This window comes from Struthio camelus, chromosome Z, assembly GCF_040807025.1.
Source record: "Struthio camelus isolate bStrCam1 chromosome Z, bStrCam1.hap1, whole genome shotgun sequence".
In the NCBI taxonomy this organism is placed as follows: domain Eukaryota; kingdom Metazoa; phylum Chordata; class Aves; order Struthioniformes; family Struthionidae; genus Struthio; species Struthio camelus.
Genome location: NC_090982.1, coordinates 28,223,086 through 28,243,274, shown reverse-complemented (window position 1 = coordinate 28,243,274; position 20,189 = coordinate 28,223,086). Strand labels below are relative to the sequence as shown.

The window sequence follows — 20,189 nt, the reverse complement described above, 5'->3', positions numbered from 1 at the left end:
ACAATATTTCTAAATCATCAAAACTTAGAGATGTGTGTGTGTATGTATATGTTTTTATATAGATTTTTAAAATCCTCACATAGTTCTCATCCTGGCCTACCAACACTTATCCAGAACCAGGCTGACCGACCAAGTAATCCACTTGAGTTTTCATGGTTATTTCACTGTATGGCTGAAAGTACCTATGACAGCTCCTTGAGATTCATTGTAGGAGAGAGGAAGCTATATGTAACAGGCAGCTACATACAATGTGGTTCTGATCTTCAGCCTGTTCATGTATTTTTCCTGCTACTATGCAGAAAGTGTTGACAAGGAGCACATTCTCCTAGCTAAACATGGTTCAGAGTTGGTCCAATTGGTTTATCCAGGTAAGCCAACGTTAAGTTTTGTTGCTGACTTTCAACTGAGTTAGCTCAGACCAGCTGTATTCTTCTGGAGAAAGTTTGTGGGATCATAGGGCAGGAAGAACACAAGCCCAAAATCATTTGAATTGTGTAAAGGAAAAGGTTTCATCTCTTGTAGTCTCTCTTCTGCAGGCAAGTAATACTCAATGCTTTCCTTGATAAAAGAAACCTCAGCAAAACAAACTGCACAGATAGCATGTTGAGAACCAGTTCGATTTTCCTTCCTCTAATACAAGTACCAAGTTAAAAAATTCAGCTGACAAATAACTGCCCTCAGATACCCATTGCCTGCTTCCTGAGTTGAGGTGCGCCTCCCCAGTGTTTCCTCCAGCCTTCACCGTCTTACATCCAAAGAAGAGCTGGGCTGGAATGACACACACCAGGAAACTGTACCCTGATGCAGAAATACAGCACTCATACAGATATATCTAACCAGTCATCAGCCACGGACATTATAAACAGAAAGAATTGCTATTTCTGGGTTCTGTATGGGTGTCTAGTAAACCTCCGTATATAAAATCTCCATTAGAGTTTAAAATAGACGGCTAGAGAGTAAAATCTTCATTAACTCACATATTTCTTCAACATGCAAGAAGAGCGCTTCTGAAGAGAGTCAGAAGCTAAGTCAGCTGTTACACATAACAAACTCTCAATAAGTAATTGAGATGACACCTAGGAAAGGTAAATCAACCTCTTTCTTATGCACACCAAAGGGACTGAAAATGGTTCCTTTAACATGCCCAGAACTTTCAGACTAATTTTTATGTATTCTCAGAGGGTTCTAAATGCATTCACAGAATAACTATCGTGTAGTGTGCGTGGGAGAGAGATAAATACATATTTCACAGAGATTTAAATGCAGATCACATTGCTTTATGAAGATTCAAATTTCCTAGACTTTCATAGCAGAACTGGTATGTTCTACCTGAAGAAGTGCATTGAAAACGTCATGAATGTCATAGTGCCTTACTTGTTCTCGTTGCTGGCATCATACCGAGGCATGGGGTCAAAATCGTTTCCATTGACATCAAAACTGGCCTGCGAATCCTGTAGCCAACAGGACAAAGAAAACCAGTTTCTCATTAATTAGCCATTGACTCATCTGGCCTATATTCTTCAGCAGGTTTCTACAGGGAGTCATGAGGTTAACTAACATTCCTGCGGTTTTATGATGACTGCATTTTTTAGGAAAGGATTGCATATTTAATAATTACAGGATTTACACATTTTATTTGATTTTTTGAAAAGGGAGGAGGATAACAAATGCCCTGGAAAAGTATAGTTCCAATGTCTGTGAGGAAGTAGAAAGAGGTGTTTTATTAAGTCAGAAGGCTAAGAAATTTGGAAATCCTGTGTGTTCATTCTCAAAATCAGGATTTTGCTAAATGTTTCAAGATTCAAGAAGATGATGACTGAAACTGCAGTCACAGCTTCAAGCAACCTGAACAACATCATTTTCCTAAGAAAATTTTTATTAAAACATAGCTTGAAATGCAACTTAAACTACATTCCCTGGAAATAAAAGGTGCCTCTCTAAATAGTCCCTCCTTTGTCTGGGTGTGTAACTGTTTCAAATATATGCAAAATATCTGCGCATTTTTGCTCCATATTTTACATTTACCAGGATTCTTAGAGCTGAAAATAGTTTATAGAGCAAATAGCTGCTGGTTTGTATGGCTCCCACTAATTGAGGTGGTAGTGTGCGCTATGTTGACATGGTAAGCAATTCTTTTTAATCTCTTCTTTGTTCAAAACCAGTTACCACAACCACCTCAAATATTCCTGTTTGCAGCCACACCAGCAATAATCCAACATATAGACGGCATTTGTCATCAAACAAGCAACGTGTATTGCTCTGGGGGAATTCCTTGTTGGTACAAGGAAAAGAGAGAGGATGTGGTAAGGGAATAAATAGCTGCTTTAAATTCAGCAGAAGGACAGTACAGGGATGAAGTGACATCTGATACAGTTTGGGTCATTCAGTGAGGAAGTAAAATCATATTTGGTTTGTTTAAATGACTTCAGAGATTAAAATGAAAGATGTAGCATGCATTAAGATCAAACTAGGCATACGGTGACAAGCAGGGCAATATCCTGTCATTTGTGTTTATGCAGTTATCCTCATGCATTTTAAAGCTCAGTTCCACATGCAGGATGGGGAAGGATATGGATGTAAGCGTGGCTAACTTAAAATAAATGTGGACATCGGGGTGGCTTGATGAGTTGTTAATGATGTCATCATCATCTTCATCTCCTGAATGCTCTGTTGAGACGATACGCTCCCTGGCACACAGCCTGTGTTCAGCATAGGTCTCTCTTACAAGATCTATGCCTCTTATGGGCCTGAAGGTATATACCTGCCTTGTGTTGGTCATCGTCACCAATCTGACTCAGTCTAAATAGATTTGTTTTCTTACCTCCTGTGAACGTACAGCTCGCACATTTCATTTCAGAGAAATAATAAGGTCCTCAAGGTCATATGCATTCTGGTAATACCTATTCCTGAAGCATGGGAATAATCACTGCAGCAAAGCACAGCCCTGACATTCTAAACAGCTTCAAATCAAGAAATCACCCACTAGTGAGGCAGCCTCTGCTCATGTTATGCAATCCTTCCAAGGTATATTAAAGCAATCATTTAAATGTGATGAACCACAAGCAAACAGAAACCTTCTGAGGCTTTATGAAACAAATGGCAAACACAAGGGACAGTTCTATTACAAACTGGGAGGGGACTCACTGGAGTTAATAGAGACTTAATAGAAAGACCCCAAAATATTCTACATAATAAATAAAATATATAAAATTATAGCATTTTGAGAAGATTTGCTGTCCTGCTAGCTAAATGTATTGGCCAAAAATGGATTTCAGCTGCATGCATTAACTTAAAAGCAGTGTATTCCATTCCTAAGTTCTGAGAGTGTTGAGAGTGTGAGAATATTAACTAAAATAATTACAGAGAAGAGAAAGAACTTCAGATGATTGGTTCCAGTCCTTCAGAAATGCAGGACTCAATTATGAAAGGCATTCAGATATTGAAGACATTCAGACTGCACATAGTCTTAAAAGAACACAGATTACCAAAAGCTGTCTGTTTTCCTCCTGGGAGAATGTTTTCTTCCCATTGGTGTTACCATTTGAGGAAATCCTCGTAGGAGTCCCCTCCCTCCCTTCTCCCTCTTTCTCCAGCAACCAGAACATGTTTGTCTCTCTATCAACAGCAAATTTATTGCAGGGTAATAATAAAGCAGCAAATCTGGACTACTGCAGAGACTCACATAATTCTGCATCAAGTCAGGATGGTTTCTTTCAATGCCGTCATCCAGGATGGTGACCACAACGTTCTTTCCAGTGTAGCCTCTCTTCCAAGCACCTACTATATTCATATCTGATTGGCAATGATGGGTGTTATCACTGCAGTGCTAGAGAGAGAAGGGGAGATTAAAGTGTTGGATGTTGCAGATTACTGAACACTGTGGGGTTGAGATATGAGCGTTTTCACATCAACATTACCATTTAAATTAGCAGACTAGCATATTGATTTGAATGTCAACTATAAAAGATCAACATCTACATTTAGAAATACACAAATAATTAAAAAAGAAATGTCAAATTAAATTAAAATTGCTAGACCTGCTTATTTCTTTGTCAGATTACTCTTCACGTTAAGCAACACAAAAGGGAAGTGTTCATCCATAGTGAGCTAGTAGAAGCCCTGTGTAAAATAAAGCAACTATTCCTGACTGCTAAGCACATTTGTTCGAAATGTGCGTTTGAACTGTTTGAAATTTTTCTGAAAAACAAACCATGTGTGGATAAAAGTTGAAAAATGCCTGTACTGAAACAGCCATGGAAACACAACCTGCTTTTTGGAGCTTATGTGCTGTATAATTTCTTGACAGAATGTCTGGAAACTAATCCAGATTCATTTCTATCTACAAAAGAACGCTTTTGGCAGGTTTTGTGCAATATCACCAGGAGATGAGCAGCAGTTAAAAACCTGTAACCCAAACAGCACTCTGAAAAACTTGCAGCTTAAGGTATCTGATGAATTGTGGATCGGTACATTGTGGACAGCCTAGGGTACAACTTTCTGAGCGACCAAGCAGGGTGTGGGGGAGAAAGAAAGTTTAGGGTACATTAACACTGAAAGCCCCTTCCTTGACATGAATGCACTCAGTTCACAGGACAAAATCTGGCTTGCCATGGCAATGAGACATGACCTGGGTATTTGTACATCCCATTAGCAACTCCCTGACCCACAGGCAAAGCTATCCCCGTAAGGGGGGTCCAACCGACCCCTCATCAGTGCTGCTTTTCTCCAGCTCCTCCCGTCTCAGCCGGAGCAACAGGCAAAAAAGTAGGGTGGGGGGAAGGGGGAGAGTGGAGAGTGGGAAGAAGGAGAAAGAAATCCAAAAAATTAAAAAAAAAAAAAAGAAAACTTGTATCATAGCAACAGCAGCCATGTGAGCACTCTCAGCATTCACTCCTCTGCCCCACAGCCTTGTACCTCCATCTCGGGGTAATGTTTCAGCACTCTGCACGTTGTGCGTCATATGAATACGTTCACAGAGATGCATTTTGCCTCGATTTAGTCCATCCCTCTCCTCCCGAATGTAAGCACGCTGAAGGCAACCACTAGCCGCATTTGGTGCAAACCTGACTGATGTCAAGATTACTATCAAGCTGTACTTTTCCTCCTCCTTTTTCTCATTCACGCTCCTGTACTTTCATATACAAACCAGAGGATTTAGGCGGCTGCTTGCTGTTACTAAATTAAAACTATGTTATTAGGTACTATATATACACACATAGTATGAAGTCCCTCTTACTCTCTTTCCTTGTGTGTATATGTCTAAGAATATTTATATATATAAAACATCTATATATACATATATATACACACACACACACACACACACACACACACTTTAAGGCATTTGAAAGACTTTAGGGACCAACTCCAAGGAACATACAGGCCAGGCTTAATTTTTTTTGTTTTGTATATTGCTTGGAAAAGTTTGCACTGCTAGTTTTATGAGGAGGATCACCTGCTAGACTTGCCCTCTGCACACTGAATGCAACAGTTGCACAGGTGAGGCTGTCTAATGTACAAACAGCAGGGGTAAAAATGGATAGTGTTTCCAAATCCCTTTGCATTTCTCAAAAGCATTACTGAATTATGAGTAGAAAACACCTGCAAGAGAGATGAATACCACTATTCACAGTTTGCTGGTGTGAAGACATGGAGCTGGTGAGGTGCGAGCCCCTGCCCTCGCTGCAGAACAAGCCCAAGAGCTGGCAAAGGCAGCCAGGCTCCCGGCGCCGAGCTCCAGGGCTGGTGCTGGGACTGCCCTGACGCAGCAATTGCACCCGCTGGGTGCCCCTGGCCTGCAGCGGCAGCTCCAAAGCCAGCAACGAAATCAAAAGATTTTCCTGCTGGTTTCAGGGAAAGCCCTTGCACATCGCTGTTGCTCTCCAGCGTAGACTTTCCCTTTGACCGCGTCGACTGGAGCGGATTGCTCTGATTCCTGCTGATCCTCACACCTCCTGATGAAGCGCTGGAGTGTGCAGGGCCATTGCACCATCCCTTCATCTCTGAAATGCACAGCAACCCTCTGGCTGCTTTACTACCTGTCTTGCCCTCTTGTCTCAGGGGACAAGCCAGTTGCTCTACTCCTAGGCCAGCCAAACCTCCCTGGCTAAGCAAACACATGCGTTTTTAATCCCTTTTCCCTTGCACGTTCTTTGGCTCTCCGCCAGGGGATGAATGCTTTTCCCCTTCACAATGTCAGCACAGCTGGTTGCCCTCCCTCACCTTACCTGAACTCCTGCTTTCGTGGCGGCAGCAGAAGGGGGGCTCATTCATCAGCTGCTCTGCTGCATGTATGTACGCAAACACAAGATAAGGTACATCTGCTGCTTTCCTGAGCGCTCTGTTCATTCTCTCAAAAGACGCGCCAGATCAAATTGATATTCAAATGGCTTTGCTCTGCTCCAAAAGAGAGCAGAAAGCTAGTCTAAACAAAATCTTCCGCTATAAAAGAAATTCCAGGGGTAAAGCAAGCACAGCTGAATGCCCCCCTATAACTTGGGATCACAGCACAGGTAACATATGGATAGCAAATGCAAAGGTAGTAGAGACAACCCAGCTGGAGGAGTTCAACAGCAGATGAAGGGTTCAGTTTTTATTACAATATTCAGCTTATTCTCAACTCCTACTAGAAATAGCCTATTTTGTTTTCTTTCCACCTCTGCTCCTTACTCTTCTTCCTCCTCTCTCATTTATTTTTAACCATGCTCTTCCTGCCATGTTCCCAGCCCTGTTCTTCTCTCCCCTTACTGGCTGTTAGCGTTTGTATTCCAGTTTTGTTTGGTTCAACATCTGATCTCAGATCCCTGTATTTTCACTACAAGCTATACCTTCCCCCGCGGACTAGTAGGTGATCTTCTCCAGACTAAATGATTGCGCACATTGCTCTCAAAGCAGTCAGGAGATTTGGCTTTAATCAGAAACACTGTAAATCTTAGAGTGCAATTACTCTTCAAGTACTATATAATATGGCGTGCCATTCCATATGAAACAGCATCTAACATGCCATCTGTAACTTGGTTTCATTCGTTCTCTTTCCTTCAAAATCATTTCTTGTAAGGAATTTTCCACTATTGAGTTCCATTCTACTGCTTTTCTTTAACCATGTGCTGCTTCTTAAACATTCATCCAAATTGCATTGTCAGCTGCTTAGCAGAGGACACTTTTTAATGAATTTGGAGGCGCTGCTTAGATTTACAGTGCTACCCAAATGACAAATACTAAAACTTCTGTCATGCTAATAAAAATTATGTAATTTGAATTCATTGGATTTTGTATGAATGGGCAAGTACTGAATTATCAGAATAATATTCAATATAGTTTTCCTCTCCTCTCTTTTCTGAATAAAAATAAACTCTGTCATATTAATGTACAGAAGCTGTAGGGTCGGGAGGATTTTCATCTTTGATGAAAGATCCATTCATCTTTGAACTGTTGTTTTTGAATTTTAATTTAGGCAATAGTATAAACTAGGCTAGTCTTTGGAATTTCCCCCCTCTCCCAGCAGATTAAGTAATTCAGAAATTTCCTGCATTGGTGCCATGACTAGATAGTCGCAGTAAGCCAGCCCATTTCAACATACATTGTTTTCATCTATCGCCTGGAGGATACCATCAGAAGGACAAAACAACCCCTCACCCAGTTACATAAAGTAATTTCATTTTATGTTTTTAAAGGCAGTTAATGGATGATGTTTTTCTTTAGATTGTTTAATTGGAAAATTATAAAGATAACACAGTTAGCATTTAATAGGAACTGTCTGCAGGGTGGAAAGACTCCTGAAGGACATTTAGGAAGGAAGAGGGGCATAGTCAGGAAAATTTCAGATCCAGGACTTTCCTCATACTTGAAATGTAAGTCTTACAAGGGTAAAGGCCAAAGGAATCCCTTGGATGCCTTTTGGAAAGACAATTGAGAAGCTACCCTTACAATTAAAAAGCAGACACTACATTAAAAAGGTCTTCTGTTTTCATATACTAGGTTCTAATCACTTGCAATGCATGCTCAATGTCAGACGTGTCTGGATCCTCTTAGCTATTTTGTGAAATTGTCTCTAAAAAATAGCATACTGTCACTATTGTTATCTTAATCTTTTTGTCTGCTGCGCTAATTCTGATGGTCTTAGGATTGGTGTACCCAATTAGGGATCAATAACAAAATTGAACTGCTGTTCTGAGAAATCAGGATTCGTATTAATGGTCTAAATCTTTTGGAATTCCAAAGTGAAAAGTCAAATTAGCAGTAAGATGACTGTAAAGTTCTGTTCTATCTTTTGCAATACCTGTTGACCTATAAAAGCAGAACAGAGACAGAAGTTTCTAACCCTATGTTGATCTTAACATATAGATTCTCGGAGCAGAATAAAAACAGGAGTGCCTAATCCTGTGGCATCCAGTTTCTCAGAAAACGGCACATCATGCCCTCTGTAAAACTTCACGAAGTACATAGCATTGGTTTGCTGTGATTTTTGAGTTAGGAGAAGTTAAAGATGTTGTCAATATCTAAGCAGCACAGAGAATCACAAGATAATGATCAGGATGACCCAATTTTAAAGATCAATCATGTGAGTCGGCAGGTCTTGGGATCAATTTGGTGGAACATTACATATGCTTCGGACCCCAGGAAAACTCTGAGTACTAGTCCCCATTCAGAGATTAGAAATGATAGACCCTTACAGTATTAAAAGAGAAACTCCTTCTGGTTTCATTCGAAGGGTATCTAAAAGGTCCTTGGCACAGGCAGAACTAAGCCATGCAGGTTATGGTCCTGTTCCTTCCATCAAGGGCTTTGTCAGATACTAAGCTGTGAGTAAGGACAGGACGGAGAGGAAAAAGGACAGTCAACGTCGTGCCAGGACTCTGATCAACACGAGCAGGGAGCAGAGGGGCACAGAGGGCCAACAAACGGCTGTGGGCATTTTGTGGAGCTATCAGAAAAAAGAGAGCATCTACCTGTTCTGTGAAGGGAATGCAATGTGGGGTATTTGGCTTTCTTAGCCGATCCGGGCAAATGCACAGGCAGCAAAGTTTAGCAGCTTTTAACTTTAGTAGAGGAGACATCCTGATGCTACGTTCAGCTTTCTGTGGTATGGTTTCGTGCAGTGCTCTAAGTTAAAACTTGCCAATTGTTCTCTCTTTGCCTGCAAAAAAAGAGAAATAAATCTCTTTTCTTTATGCTTTTGATGGGATCCAATTTTAAAAATGGAATGAAAGAAGTAAGCAGGGAGGTAATCTGGAGTTGGAAAGGTAAGCTCCTTATTAAAATGGCTCATATAATTTAATAGAAATCCTGAAAATATGTTTCGAAGAACATCACAACCTGATGAGTTGAAGTGATCTTTTGAAATTATTTTCTGTCTTCTTCACTGTAACCAGTTGAAAGTGGTATTTTCTGAGAGACTCTTCATTCAAATAATGTTTCATTTTAAAAATATTTCTAACATTTTTTATTCTTTCATCACAAGTAGAAGAAGGCAAAAGGATTTTAGGAAGGAAAAGAAGGTGTGCTTTCAGGGAATATTTTTCTCTTCCTTAGATATAATCTGATATTTAGTGTATGATTTGCTAAATGCATAGGAAATGATTTTCCTCTCAGTTTCACCTCTAAATAAGTTTGGATTATTGCTGCCCATGATATTTTAGAGGTCTACCAGGAGTAGGCAGATAATAGAAGGTCTGATTCGTCTCAAACACCAGATGTTTTGTATTAAATAGTACCTGACTTCTGGAATCACGCTTTACTGAACTGCTAGTTTTTTTTTAATCTGTGTCTCTATCAAGAGATATATTTCAAAAGTGTACCGTATTAACACCAAATTTATTGCTCGTGCATCTCCAGAGGGTTTAGTTAATTTACTTCAGAGATGAATTTGGTTCTTAAGCTTTACCGATTCTTTAAGTTAACAAATAAAATATACTTAGAGGCCAATAAGAACAATCATGGGCATACATTATTTTATGCCTGTTTAAGCAAGGAAGGGGAACAGGAAATCAATATAAAATGACTTCTTGTATTCATGGGAGTATCTAATGGCTATAGTGAGACACGAATAATTTGCAGGAATATGTATACATTTTTTGCAGTGAAAAGCAAGGAGCTCATAACTCCTATTCTATCACTGTGACTACACTGCTAGTCTTTCCAAAAATAGAATAATTCATAATGCATTAAAAATTCATATTCAAGGCAATTCCATCACTTTTTCATCACTGGCACTTCTTAAAGTTAACGCTGGTTATTTTTCTGTAAGCTGAGAGTTGGCTTAAACATGAGTTAATTCAGGAAAATCCTGTATGTTCCATGGGCAGCCAGCCTGAGGACACTTTGGCCCTTTTAGCAATGGGAAACAGCTCCCCGCCCAGGTCTGCAGGCAGCAGGAGTTTCGCTCCCAGTTGTGAGCGCTGGAACCTGCAGAGGCACAGAAATAACGTGCCTTTAGTATCACCCATTCGTCGCATGTGGGGCACGTCTTGTAGCTCTGTTACAAGGTCTGCTTTTAGACCTAATTCCCTCCCGTGTGGAGGCTACAACAGAGATGCCTTCGAGACAAAGACAAAAACGTAAGTAAAAATGCCTCATGGCCACAGTGCATGTCATGACACACCTCCACTAACGGGCAAATGTCAAAAGAAGCATCCACAAAAACTCCAAAAGCTCCACTGCATCATCCTGAAGAGCAAAAATACATGTACGGAGAGAAGGTAAAGAGGAATGAAAAAGAAAGAGGAAGACATTGTGAATGAGGGCATCCAGAATGTGTCCAGTTTATTTTGGAAACACAAATCATCCATATGAGTGGCACATCATAGACCTGGTGCACCTTGTATTAGTGCTTGCTTGCTGTGGAATACATGTCAACATATGGACAGATTCCTACTTGGGAAGTGTTGAGAAAGGTACAGAAACCTGAGGCAGCACATCTCGGGGGATCAGTAAAGGAAGGAGAAGAGTGGAAAGGAAATAATTTCCCCAACCTATGGCTACTACTAACTAATGGAGGAATGAAAGAAGCATGCACAGAAACGGATCTCTCCATGTGGCTGCGTTCCCTCAGGATACCTATCCACTGACTGTTGCTACTACTATTACCACTATTACTACTATATAAATAGCCTACTTAGTGGATCAAAAAGTTAATGCACTTTTACCTGCTTAAAGCCCCATCTAAGAAAAAAAAGAACAGAAAATCCTTTATCAATTAGAGGGAATATACGCACAGAACAGCTGCTCCCTGACCTCAGCTACATAGCGTCAGCCCTCAGGATGCAGTATTCACGAAGGATGAATAACTCCTCAGAGAGACAACTTTTTCCATTCTGCCATTTTTTGTGGCCTTTGCCTCATATTTTTATTTGACCTCCTCTAAGTCCCAAAAAAGAAAGAAAAATAGGGCATTTTCACAGAAAGTCTCAAGATGCTTTTTTTTTCAGCATCAGTTCATGGAGTCCGTATGACTAGACGACCGTTCGAGACTCTGAATGCTCGTATTTTTAAAGGGTTTTTAAAATTCCTCTTGGTTAAAGAAAAGATTTTGAAAATGTGAACACTATAGTCTCAGAGCATAAAAGCCAAATAAAATGAATCGGGGTTAGTTTTGTTTGTTTTTTTCTAAGCTCTTGATTTTAAATGCAAACTCAAGAGCATGACTTGTGAGTTTTGAATGCTTCAGGCTGGTAAAACTAATCTCCTTAACTCCTTACCTTCTTTTATGTCTTAAACATAGTCTCAGATTGTGCTTATCATTGCAGTGATATAAACTTACGACGCTTAAATAGTGGTATGAGTCAAAAACAGTACCAGTATCCAAGTTTTAATTTTGCTTTGCTATTTCTGAGGTTTCTTGTCAGACTAATCAGACTAATTTCCAGATTTGTTAGTACAGAATGAGCTGCAAAAAAACCTAAAGGGCATTAGAAGTGTAAAAACAGCTGTATTACTTTTACGTGCTGATTAATGATTTTGTGAGGATGAGACAAATGGTAAATAGAAGCATTGCAAAAGGAAAGAAAGTAAAAGAAAGTCAACCCTGGATAATTAAGGGAGGAGCTTTCAGTCAGCTTATTAAGATATTTCTGGTTTCATTATTAGCTTCTTTCAGTGATAAATTTGTAACTTTGATAAAAAATTTAAAATCCCTAATCTTTCAGACAGACTGTAAGAAGTAAAAATAAACCCAAAGACAACTTGTAGGCACCTAGTAAGACTAAGCAAGACTAGACTTCATATTTTGGTTATTTTTAAGATAACAACTAAACAGACGATAAGTCTTGCTTTAAAACAGTTTTCATAGCTTTCTAGAGATTCTGTCGACACCACAAAAGACATGCTCTTCACAATTGTCTTTTCAAGTAGTTTTCAAGTCACAGAAAATTACTTTTGTATCAAGTTGTTAAAAAGTATGGGAGAGGGAGATGGTTTTATTTAGACTTTGTGTGAACATATGTGACAGAATTAAACTAACTGCAGTGAGAGAAGGCCCTAAACAGATGGCTCCAATTAATCATTAACCTTCCTTGAGACTGATGAGAGTGGGAGGAGCCTGCTGCTTATATAAACCCACTTTCTTTCCTTCTTGTTTTGTTTTGTTTTATTTTGTTTCACAGGGAAAAGAGTGAAGGGTGATGTTCAAGGAGGATATGCTGTTGAAGTGATGTTGTGGGGAAGCTGATTTGGAGGGGAATGGGAAATCTTTTTTTTCTAAGAGTGTCTTGAGCTTGCACAGATGAGAGAGCTTAGGAGGAAACAGATGACAATGGCTGTGAATACGAGTATGTCACTTTTAAGGCCTGCTGCACTACTTCTGTCCTTCTTTCTCTATTTTATGTTGTGGTCAGGTCTCTGTGATCCACGACACAATACCTTGGTGACATCTGATGCTAGTGGTGGGGTATCCTGGGAGAGAAGGACAACAAGGGCGAGCGATGGGAGATGCAGGAGTCCTTCAGGAAAAATACACGTCCCTACTCTTCCCCAAGAGACAAAAGAGGGTGGCAGAAACGGGTAATGTGTTGCTCAGAATATGACGACAATCCCATACTTCGTCATTAGTAACGACACAGGAGCTTTTTGTCATTTTCCTGTGGGCATACGGAGTTTTTTTAGATTGGAACTGCTGGCAGTGCCTTTACTTCAGCAATAACTATGTATGCTACTCGATATCTACAGGCCTGTCCCCTAAGAACCATAAAGAGACACCAGGTTATTGTACCCGCGGTCCCATTATTTGCTTGGATTGTTATGTCAGAGGAGATTATAGCTTGCCAGAGGACAAACTTTAATGTCATGAAACTATTCTCTTGGGAAAGAAGTATAAAAAAATCATTCCATACCCTCCTTAGACAGCTGTATAGAACTATTTAATCCAATACTGAAATGCATGCTGTGAAAATTCATTAACAGCACAGGATCAGAATAAGATGAATGGCTGCTATTTTAGTTTGCCTATAGGGAAGTAAGTACCCTAGGCACCAACAGGCTTTTCACCATTTGAACTTGCTGTGGTTGATGACTGCAAGGTTCACTCCGTATTATAAGAGAAACCTGGGAAGATAAGGCCAAACCACTAGAGGGAGTGGCTAGTTATATTTTGTAGATGAGATCATCTGGCAGAAATGAGAGGACTAGCCTGGAGAGATCTAGGGAGGCCCAGGAAAGAAAAAGAAAGATTTTTTTCAAGAACAAAAAAAAAGTTTTCCATAAGGCACAGAAGTTCCACAGAGTTACTCTTGTTACTGTCTCAGGAAATTTGACTGAGCTGATTAAATATTAAGGTTCTGTTGAAATGTCGAAGAAGGTCAGTTCAGAGGCATATGACATAGCTTTGCCCGAAAGACTGTGCAAAGTAGACCCAGAATGTAAAAATGCTGTGAAAATTAAAAAGGGTCTTAAAGGAAATCTCAGCAGAGAGTCAGGATTCAAGCTGTATCAGAAAATACAGATATTCCTGAAAGGTTCTGGAGAAATGTCTGCAAACACTGATTTTGTGGAGAACTGGGCATAGACCAAGCCTTTAAAGCTTTCTAGTAAGAGGATATACCGTGACTTTGGAAGCTGCTGCCAAACTAAATCCACACCCTTATCTGAAAGGACAGCTAGATTGTGTTGACTACAGCAGTACTATTAAAGAACTTCCCCCACTCACAAATAACATAACTCAAAACGTAGAATGACGCAAATTGAATTGAGTACATCATTTTGTATTAGTATCGGAGGCACATACTCCTGTAGAAAGGCAGAAGAAAACTACCCCAATACAGGAACCTTTTATCCACATCAGAAACTGGAAAGTGTAATTAATCTAACTGGGACTGGAAGGAAAATCACATTCATTAATGTCAGGCTTATATACAGCTTGTGTGTAGATTAGGTCTCAGCTTTTAAGCGCAACACCCAGTAATGATAAGAGCCCTGGCATTTCTTAAGACCCCAGGAACTCAGCAGAAGACAGAGACCCAGAGAAGGCAAACTAAGATCAGCATATGGTAAGAAGAGAAACAATACACAAACAGAAACAAACTAAATGTAAAAGTTCTTAATTTTATGATCACTGTCACATCTCCCACATACTCCATGTACTCCCAGTAAATGTACTCCATTTACTGAGCACTTCAGCTACAACGTTGTCCCTGTGAATCCACTTCTCTCTAGTCTTCCTTCTCCCATGTCATTCCTTCCATCTCTATCCTTCTCTTCCGTCATTCCTGTCAGCTGTTCTTCTGACTCCCAGATTTCTCCATTTTCAAATCTCAGCTGTAAATGTATCTTTTTTTTCCCATGTTTGTTTTGTTTCTCCTGAAAATACTATCCTATCATGAATGTATGCCAAAAGTACCACACAAAGCTGAAAGGTTCCTCCAAGCAAAAGGGAGAATTCTCAGGAAGTATAACATCCCTCCAATAAGCTAATTCTTATTTTGACTGTTATGCTGTATCATGTAAACGCATGAGATGGTTACAGAAATATTTTTATTTATCTAAAATACTACAATGAACTATTTGGATCCATTAGGGATGTAGTATGAATCTGTGAGCACTAAATAATGTAATCACTCATAAGGAAGTTAACAGAGGGTTTGCCATGTCAGTTTGTACTTTGCAGCCATTACGATACCTGAGCAGATATAGTTAAACTCATTTTGCTTAAGGAAGTGCTAGTGATCTTCTAGAACTGTTAAGTCTTAAGCGGCAAAAACGCCTTCTTGCAGTACAGGGAAGTTTAAATTGCATTCTCCAACAGTGCATTCTTAAAGCTGATGACACAGAAATTAGTGGAGTGGGACGTAATGATGGCTAAGGAGACAGACTGATCTGGATCACTTGTGAAGGTGAACCTATTTAAACAGTGTGTTTCTAATATAATCATGTAGCAAATCGCACATGTAGGAATGAGTGGGCTAAAAAGAGAGAAAGTATCCAGAAACAGAGTAACAGTGTAAAGGATTTAAGACTTAAGGTAGATAGTCATCTGCAACTTCAAGAAGATGCTCTATGAAGCCATATACTATCCTTTCTTAGTTAAGCAGTGGGATAGCAGGAAGTGGATTAAATTGACTTTTGAGACTAAAAGACAGTAAAGAGGCTATAGCTGGAATGATATCTCCATATCTCTAATATTAATGTTTCAAAAAGAATGGTGTTGGAAAAACAGAAATGAGTCCCCCTCATTGCTTTTTCTCTGAACCGTGTGCTGGAAATACATTTTACACGATTCTTAACAAGTTCAGGGTATTTATTTTATCCAAGAGAAGGTGAAGAGAAGACCTGACTGGAGCATGCAGTTGTAGTTACTGTTGGTCAATCTGAACGACCCTAACAATCCTCTGCCACATCTCTGAAAAGAATCGTAGATATTGATCCTGGCTTCTGTCAGAGAAAAGCACCTATGTGTCAGGGACTTCACAGAAATCTCAACAGCAGGTGGGATTTGTGAGAAATAAACCTTTTTCTGCTGTTTAACAGCCTTCAAATACCCTGGGAGGGTGTTTCTGAGCCCGGAGGTAGGTGCTGCTTTAAATACATGCATATCTTGAACAACTCTACCCTAAATACATGCAAAAACATTAAGCCCTGTTTGAATAAAATTCTCATCAATATTCAATTAATAATGAAAAGCAACAATGCCAAAACAGAACTGAAATGAAACATTCATATGAGAGTTTGAGTTTTTTTTTTTTACTTTGGCCTTTAAATTTAGAAATGACAAATAAATTTATATTACTTGTGGAGCAAAATCTAGAAATTTTAAGTTGGTGAGCATCTCTGTGCAGAAACATAGACTGCTTTAACACAGAAAAATACTAGTGTATGCTCCTCATATGCTGTTGCTCGGCTATTTATATGAAAAGATAAAGATCTTTCAAGGCAAAAAAGTTTCTAAGAAAAGCAAGTAGAAAGTAGTTCTTGGTTTTCTTAACCTCTGTGCTGTATGAAATAAATAATGTTTTGCATTGATCCAGCTGAGGATCCATTTCAGACTCGTGCTACAAAAGCCCTGGCCAGTTCCTGTACGGATCTAGAGCTTGACAAAACAATTCACAGAACCAGCTAAACAGTAATCACAGTGTAATGAAAGCCTTATTTAAATAGAAGGTCTGGGCCAGTTAGCAGAAAACGAAGGCTGGCTTGTGGGACACTGACAAATCAACAGAACTTTTAAGTACAGGTTTAAGTTTAGGCATATGCTTAAATTTACCCTTAATCTACAAAGCATACACGTGGCTGCCTAATTTCAATGAGGTCCATGAGACTTTATCATGTGCCTGTGTACACTGTTGCCCAGGGTCTCCCATCAACAGCACTTTGCCTAGTAGCCCTATCATTATTGAAGACTTCCCCTTTTCCTTATCAAATAGCCAAATCAGCTGTTGTTGTTTTTTTTCTTTCTTTTCAGCCACTTGCCTTTAGTTAACCTATTACCCTTTGACGTATGCTGCTGCGGATGCAAAGATTTAACAAGGATAAAAAGGGCAAAAAAGAACCTAGGTGAGAACTTTTCAATTCATAACAACTAGTTTATTTGATTTGCTCTATCTTTTCTCTTCGCCTCTCCCCCAGATCAACACATGAATCAAAGGAACGCTCATCTGCCGGAAGCACCACTATAACCATAACGTTATTACAGACAGAAAAAGGAGGAAAACTGTCCAAGGCTGTCAATCCATGCATGCCTTTTCTTCTGAGCTTCCCTTTTTGAAATAAGGTGCATAGTACCCCTGCTCACAACTGCCTAGAGGCAAGCATGGTGATGACCTCGCTTTCCTTTTTTTTTTAAATGTAAACACATATACAGGCATGTAAATTGTTTCTGTCTTTCCTCACAGAATGTAACTCTGCCGCGAGTTTTCAGTCAATCATCTCTGCTGCTTACTGCCTGTCCGGAGGCAACACGTGTCATAACCTCTGTTTCTTCCAGAATCTCTCATATATACAACTTCTATCTGTTAAGCAGTTTCTATATTGTTTACAAAAAGAGATGTAACGGCTCAGCCTCAGGTTTATTTTTCCTATTAGGTTGCGGGATAAATGCTAAGTGTGTGTATGAGTCTTTCAAATGCTGAGACAATCTAAGACATTTTCTAGCACTTGGCAAAGTAACAAACCAAGCTTACCAAGTGGTTTTGGCCACCCTTGTAGATTCCTTCACTGAAAATATCTGCTGAATTAATCCTCAAAATGTTTCAGTGGCAATAGCTTATGTATAACATGGTCTAAGGTTATCAGCATGTCGTAAGTCCCAAACGGAATCAAAACTGCTTCAAACAGAGTGGTCAACACTTGCAACATGTGAATGTTAGAGAAGAACAAGCAGCCAGACATAGCAAAAGCTGACTGCATGCCCAATGTGAGTGGGGAAAATGGACATGAACCTTTTCGATTTTTATTCTCTCTCACTAGTCAGGACCATGCAACTTCCCTGTTAAGTAGCGGGCTGATATAATGGTACATTTAGGCAAATGTTTTGAAAGCGCAGATAAATGAAATAGAACAATGTATCGTACTTTTACCCTTTTACATAGTAGTTCACTACCCTTCTGGAGTGGGTGCAAACGGAAACTGGAAGACATAACATTTAAAAAAGGAGGAAAACCACACCAGCGTAGCAAATACCCCTGATAATGCAATCAAAACTAAGAGAATAAACACCTTAAACTGAGTGTGTAGATCCTTAAGAAAGTTGTACTAATCTAACAACTCACTGCTGTCAAAAAAGATAATCCTGCTCCCTCCTCCTTGGTTTCTTTACTCTCTGCTAGGGTGCTCCTTTTCCGCCTGTTCAACTGCTCCTCAGGGGAGATGCAAGGGAAGGTGATAGGATTGAGTCGCTGGGGGTAAAGAGAGTGTTGGCGGTAGGTGTGAGACTACCGCCTAAAACAGCAAGCACCTAGGTTATCGTAAGTGTCTTGGGAAACTTCATCTTCCAGAGAGGGCTCTCTGATCAAGTTCTCTGAGGCTAAAAAGTCAGTGCTTTAAAAGCATTAAGGGTGCTCTTCCAGGGTCACGTATGCTGTAAGCAGACCAACTAGCTACCAGCTGTACAGGCTGTAACAGTTGCTACATCAGCTATATTAATTCTTTTCTCCACATTTCACTTCATGTGGATGGCGTCTTAGTAAATCAAGAATATATGGACTTCAGTGTTTCAGCTGGGATTGCAAAAAGCACGTGAGAAGCTGGGCTGTTTATTCACACATGAGTCTGAAAGCTCATGAGTATGAAATTTCCTCAACAGCCTACTTGCAGCCAGACCAGAAGTCTTAAAAGGAAACAAAGTCTGCTCCTGATTCAACATTAAACCTAGAGGTGTAGGAATACAGGGAAGTTGAACAAAGAAAAAGTTATTCAACCCCTGTCAACTTTAGAAACATTTTTTCTTTGCTTAAACTTATCTGAACTGGTTTTCTGGCTCTCAAATGTAATCTTGGAGCCAGGAGTTGATATTCATAAAAAGCAAAACACTATCTCCCAAGTAGTAACTTACTGTTTATTAATAAACTGTCTTGTCCTAAAGACATACAACAGGAAAACCCCACTGTATACTTAATGTTTAGTCTCTAATTTATATTTATGTTTGCTTTTTCTTAGGCTCTTGCACTTCCACTATTTGGATTTAACATCGTTTTGAATTGTTTTCAAAACTGAAAGTAACTTGCTTATTCTGTTAGATATTCACATAAAAATGGATAAAGAAAATGGCATGCTACTCATGGATTAGTGCATTCTAATGCAATAGAAAGGGTAAAACAAAAATGGTAACAACCTTGTAAAAGATTCACACTTACATCTCTTGGGGCTGTCTGCAGCTCTTTCCTCCCGCACACTTCCTCCATGCATTTCAGCTGCATGCTGGAAATGAGCTGGCTTTGATACAATCAGTGTTCAAGTTTCGGTGGAATATACACCCTCCATAGGAAAAGGGAAAGCAGATGTTGCCTGCCTTGCTCCTCATCTTAGAACTGGTGCATTTTTCCAAAAACGCCTACCTACGTCCGAGGAGATTTGGGGTCTTGTGCTGACAGACTCTCCTTTATTCAGTGTCTGAGTTAAAAATGATCACTTCACTCATTTGACTTAACTTCCACTGAGTCTGCATTTAAAAGTCAGGGGCGACCTTTCCCACACATATGCACAAACACTTGCTGAACTTCTCTCCAAAATGGCACTGGTAGAGCTTGATACACTTAAAGTCTTCTCTGCTATGTGTTTCTTATTCGGCTAGAAGTAAATTCTCTTCACAGAGGTTGAACAGCAGTTTTTCAACTCCCAGTAGAGATGTCACGACATTAGAAGTAGCTACAAGTGATGCCGAGGATGTCCTGCATCCAGTGAAGCAATGCAGAACAAACTTTATTGAAAGGCTCCATCCTCAGGGTGAATTTGCTCACGTTTTCTTTTATTTTATTTTACGTGGTTGAAAAGAGTGCCTTAGAAGATCAAGAGTTACTATCCTTTGCCTATTTTTAATCTTGGTCACACTTTAATTTTAGTCTCTAAGCATACTCAGAGAATTTGCAGCATTTGCTTATGTGATACATGGAAGGATGGGTTAGAGCACAGATGTAAGAACTGGAAAAACTGGAGCTCTGATGCCCTCATTCTCATGGTATCCTACGTCTTAAGGTATTTGTATATATTAAAATACGGCCATAATGATATTAAAGAATGCTATGAGACCTAGCATGCTATAGAGCTAACTA

At 39.6% G+C, this 20,189-nt stretch overlaps 1 protein-coding gene across 1 annotated transcript in view; it reads right to left on the bottom strand.

Annotated features, from left to right (window-relative positions):
* PCSK5 (proprotein convertase subtilisin/kexin type 5) overlaps positions 1–20,189 on the bottom strand; it is a 250,946-nt gene that overhangs the window by 174,782 nt on the left and 55,975 nt on the right. The window contains exons 4-5 of the mRNA XM_068927337.1: positions 3,683–3,826; positions 1,375–1,451 (exon numbers count right to left, since the gene is read on the bottom strand). Coding sequence (XP_068783438.1) covers positions 1,375–1,451; positions 3,683–3,826 — 221 coding nt within the window. The remainder of the gene's footprint in view (positions 1–1,374; positions 1,452–3,682; positions 3,827–20,189) is intronic.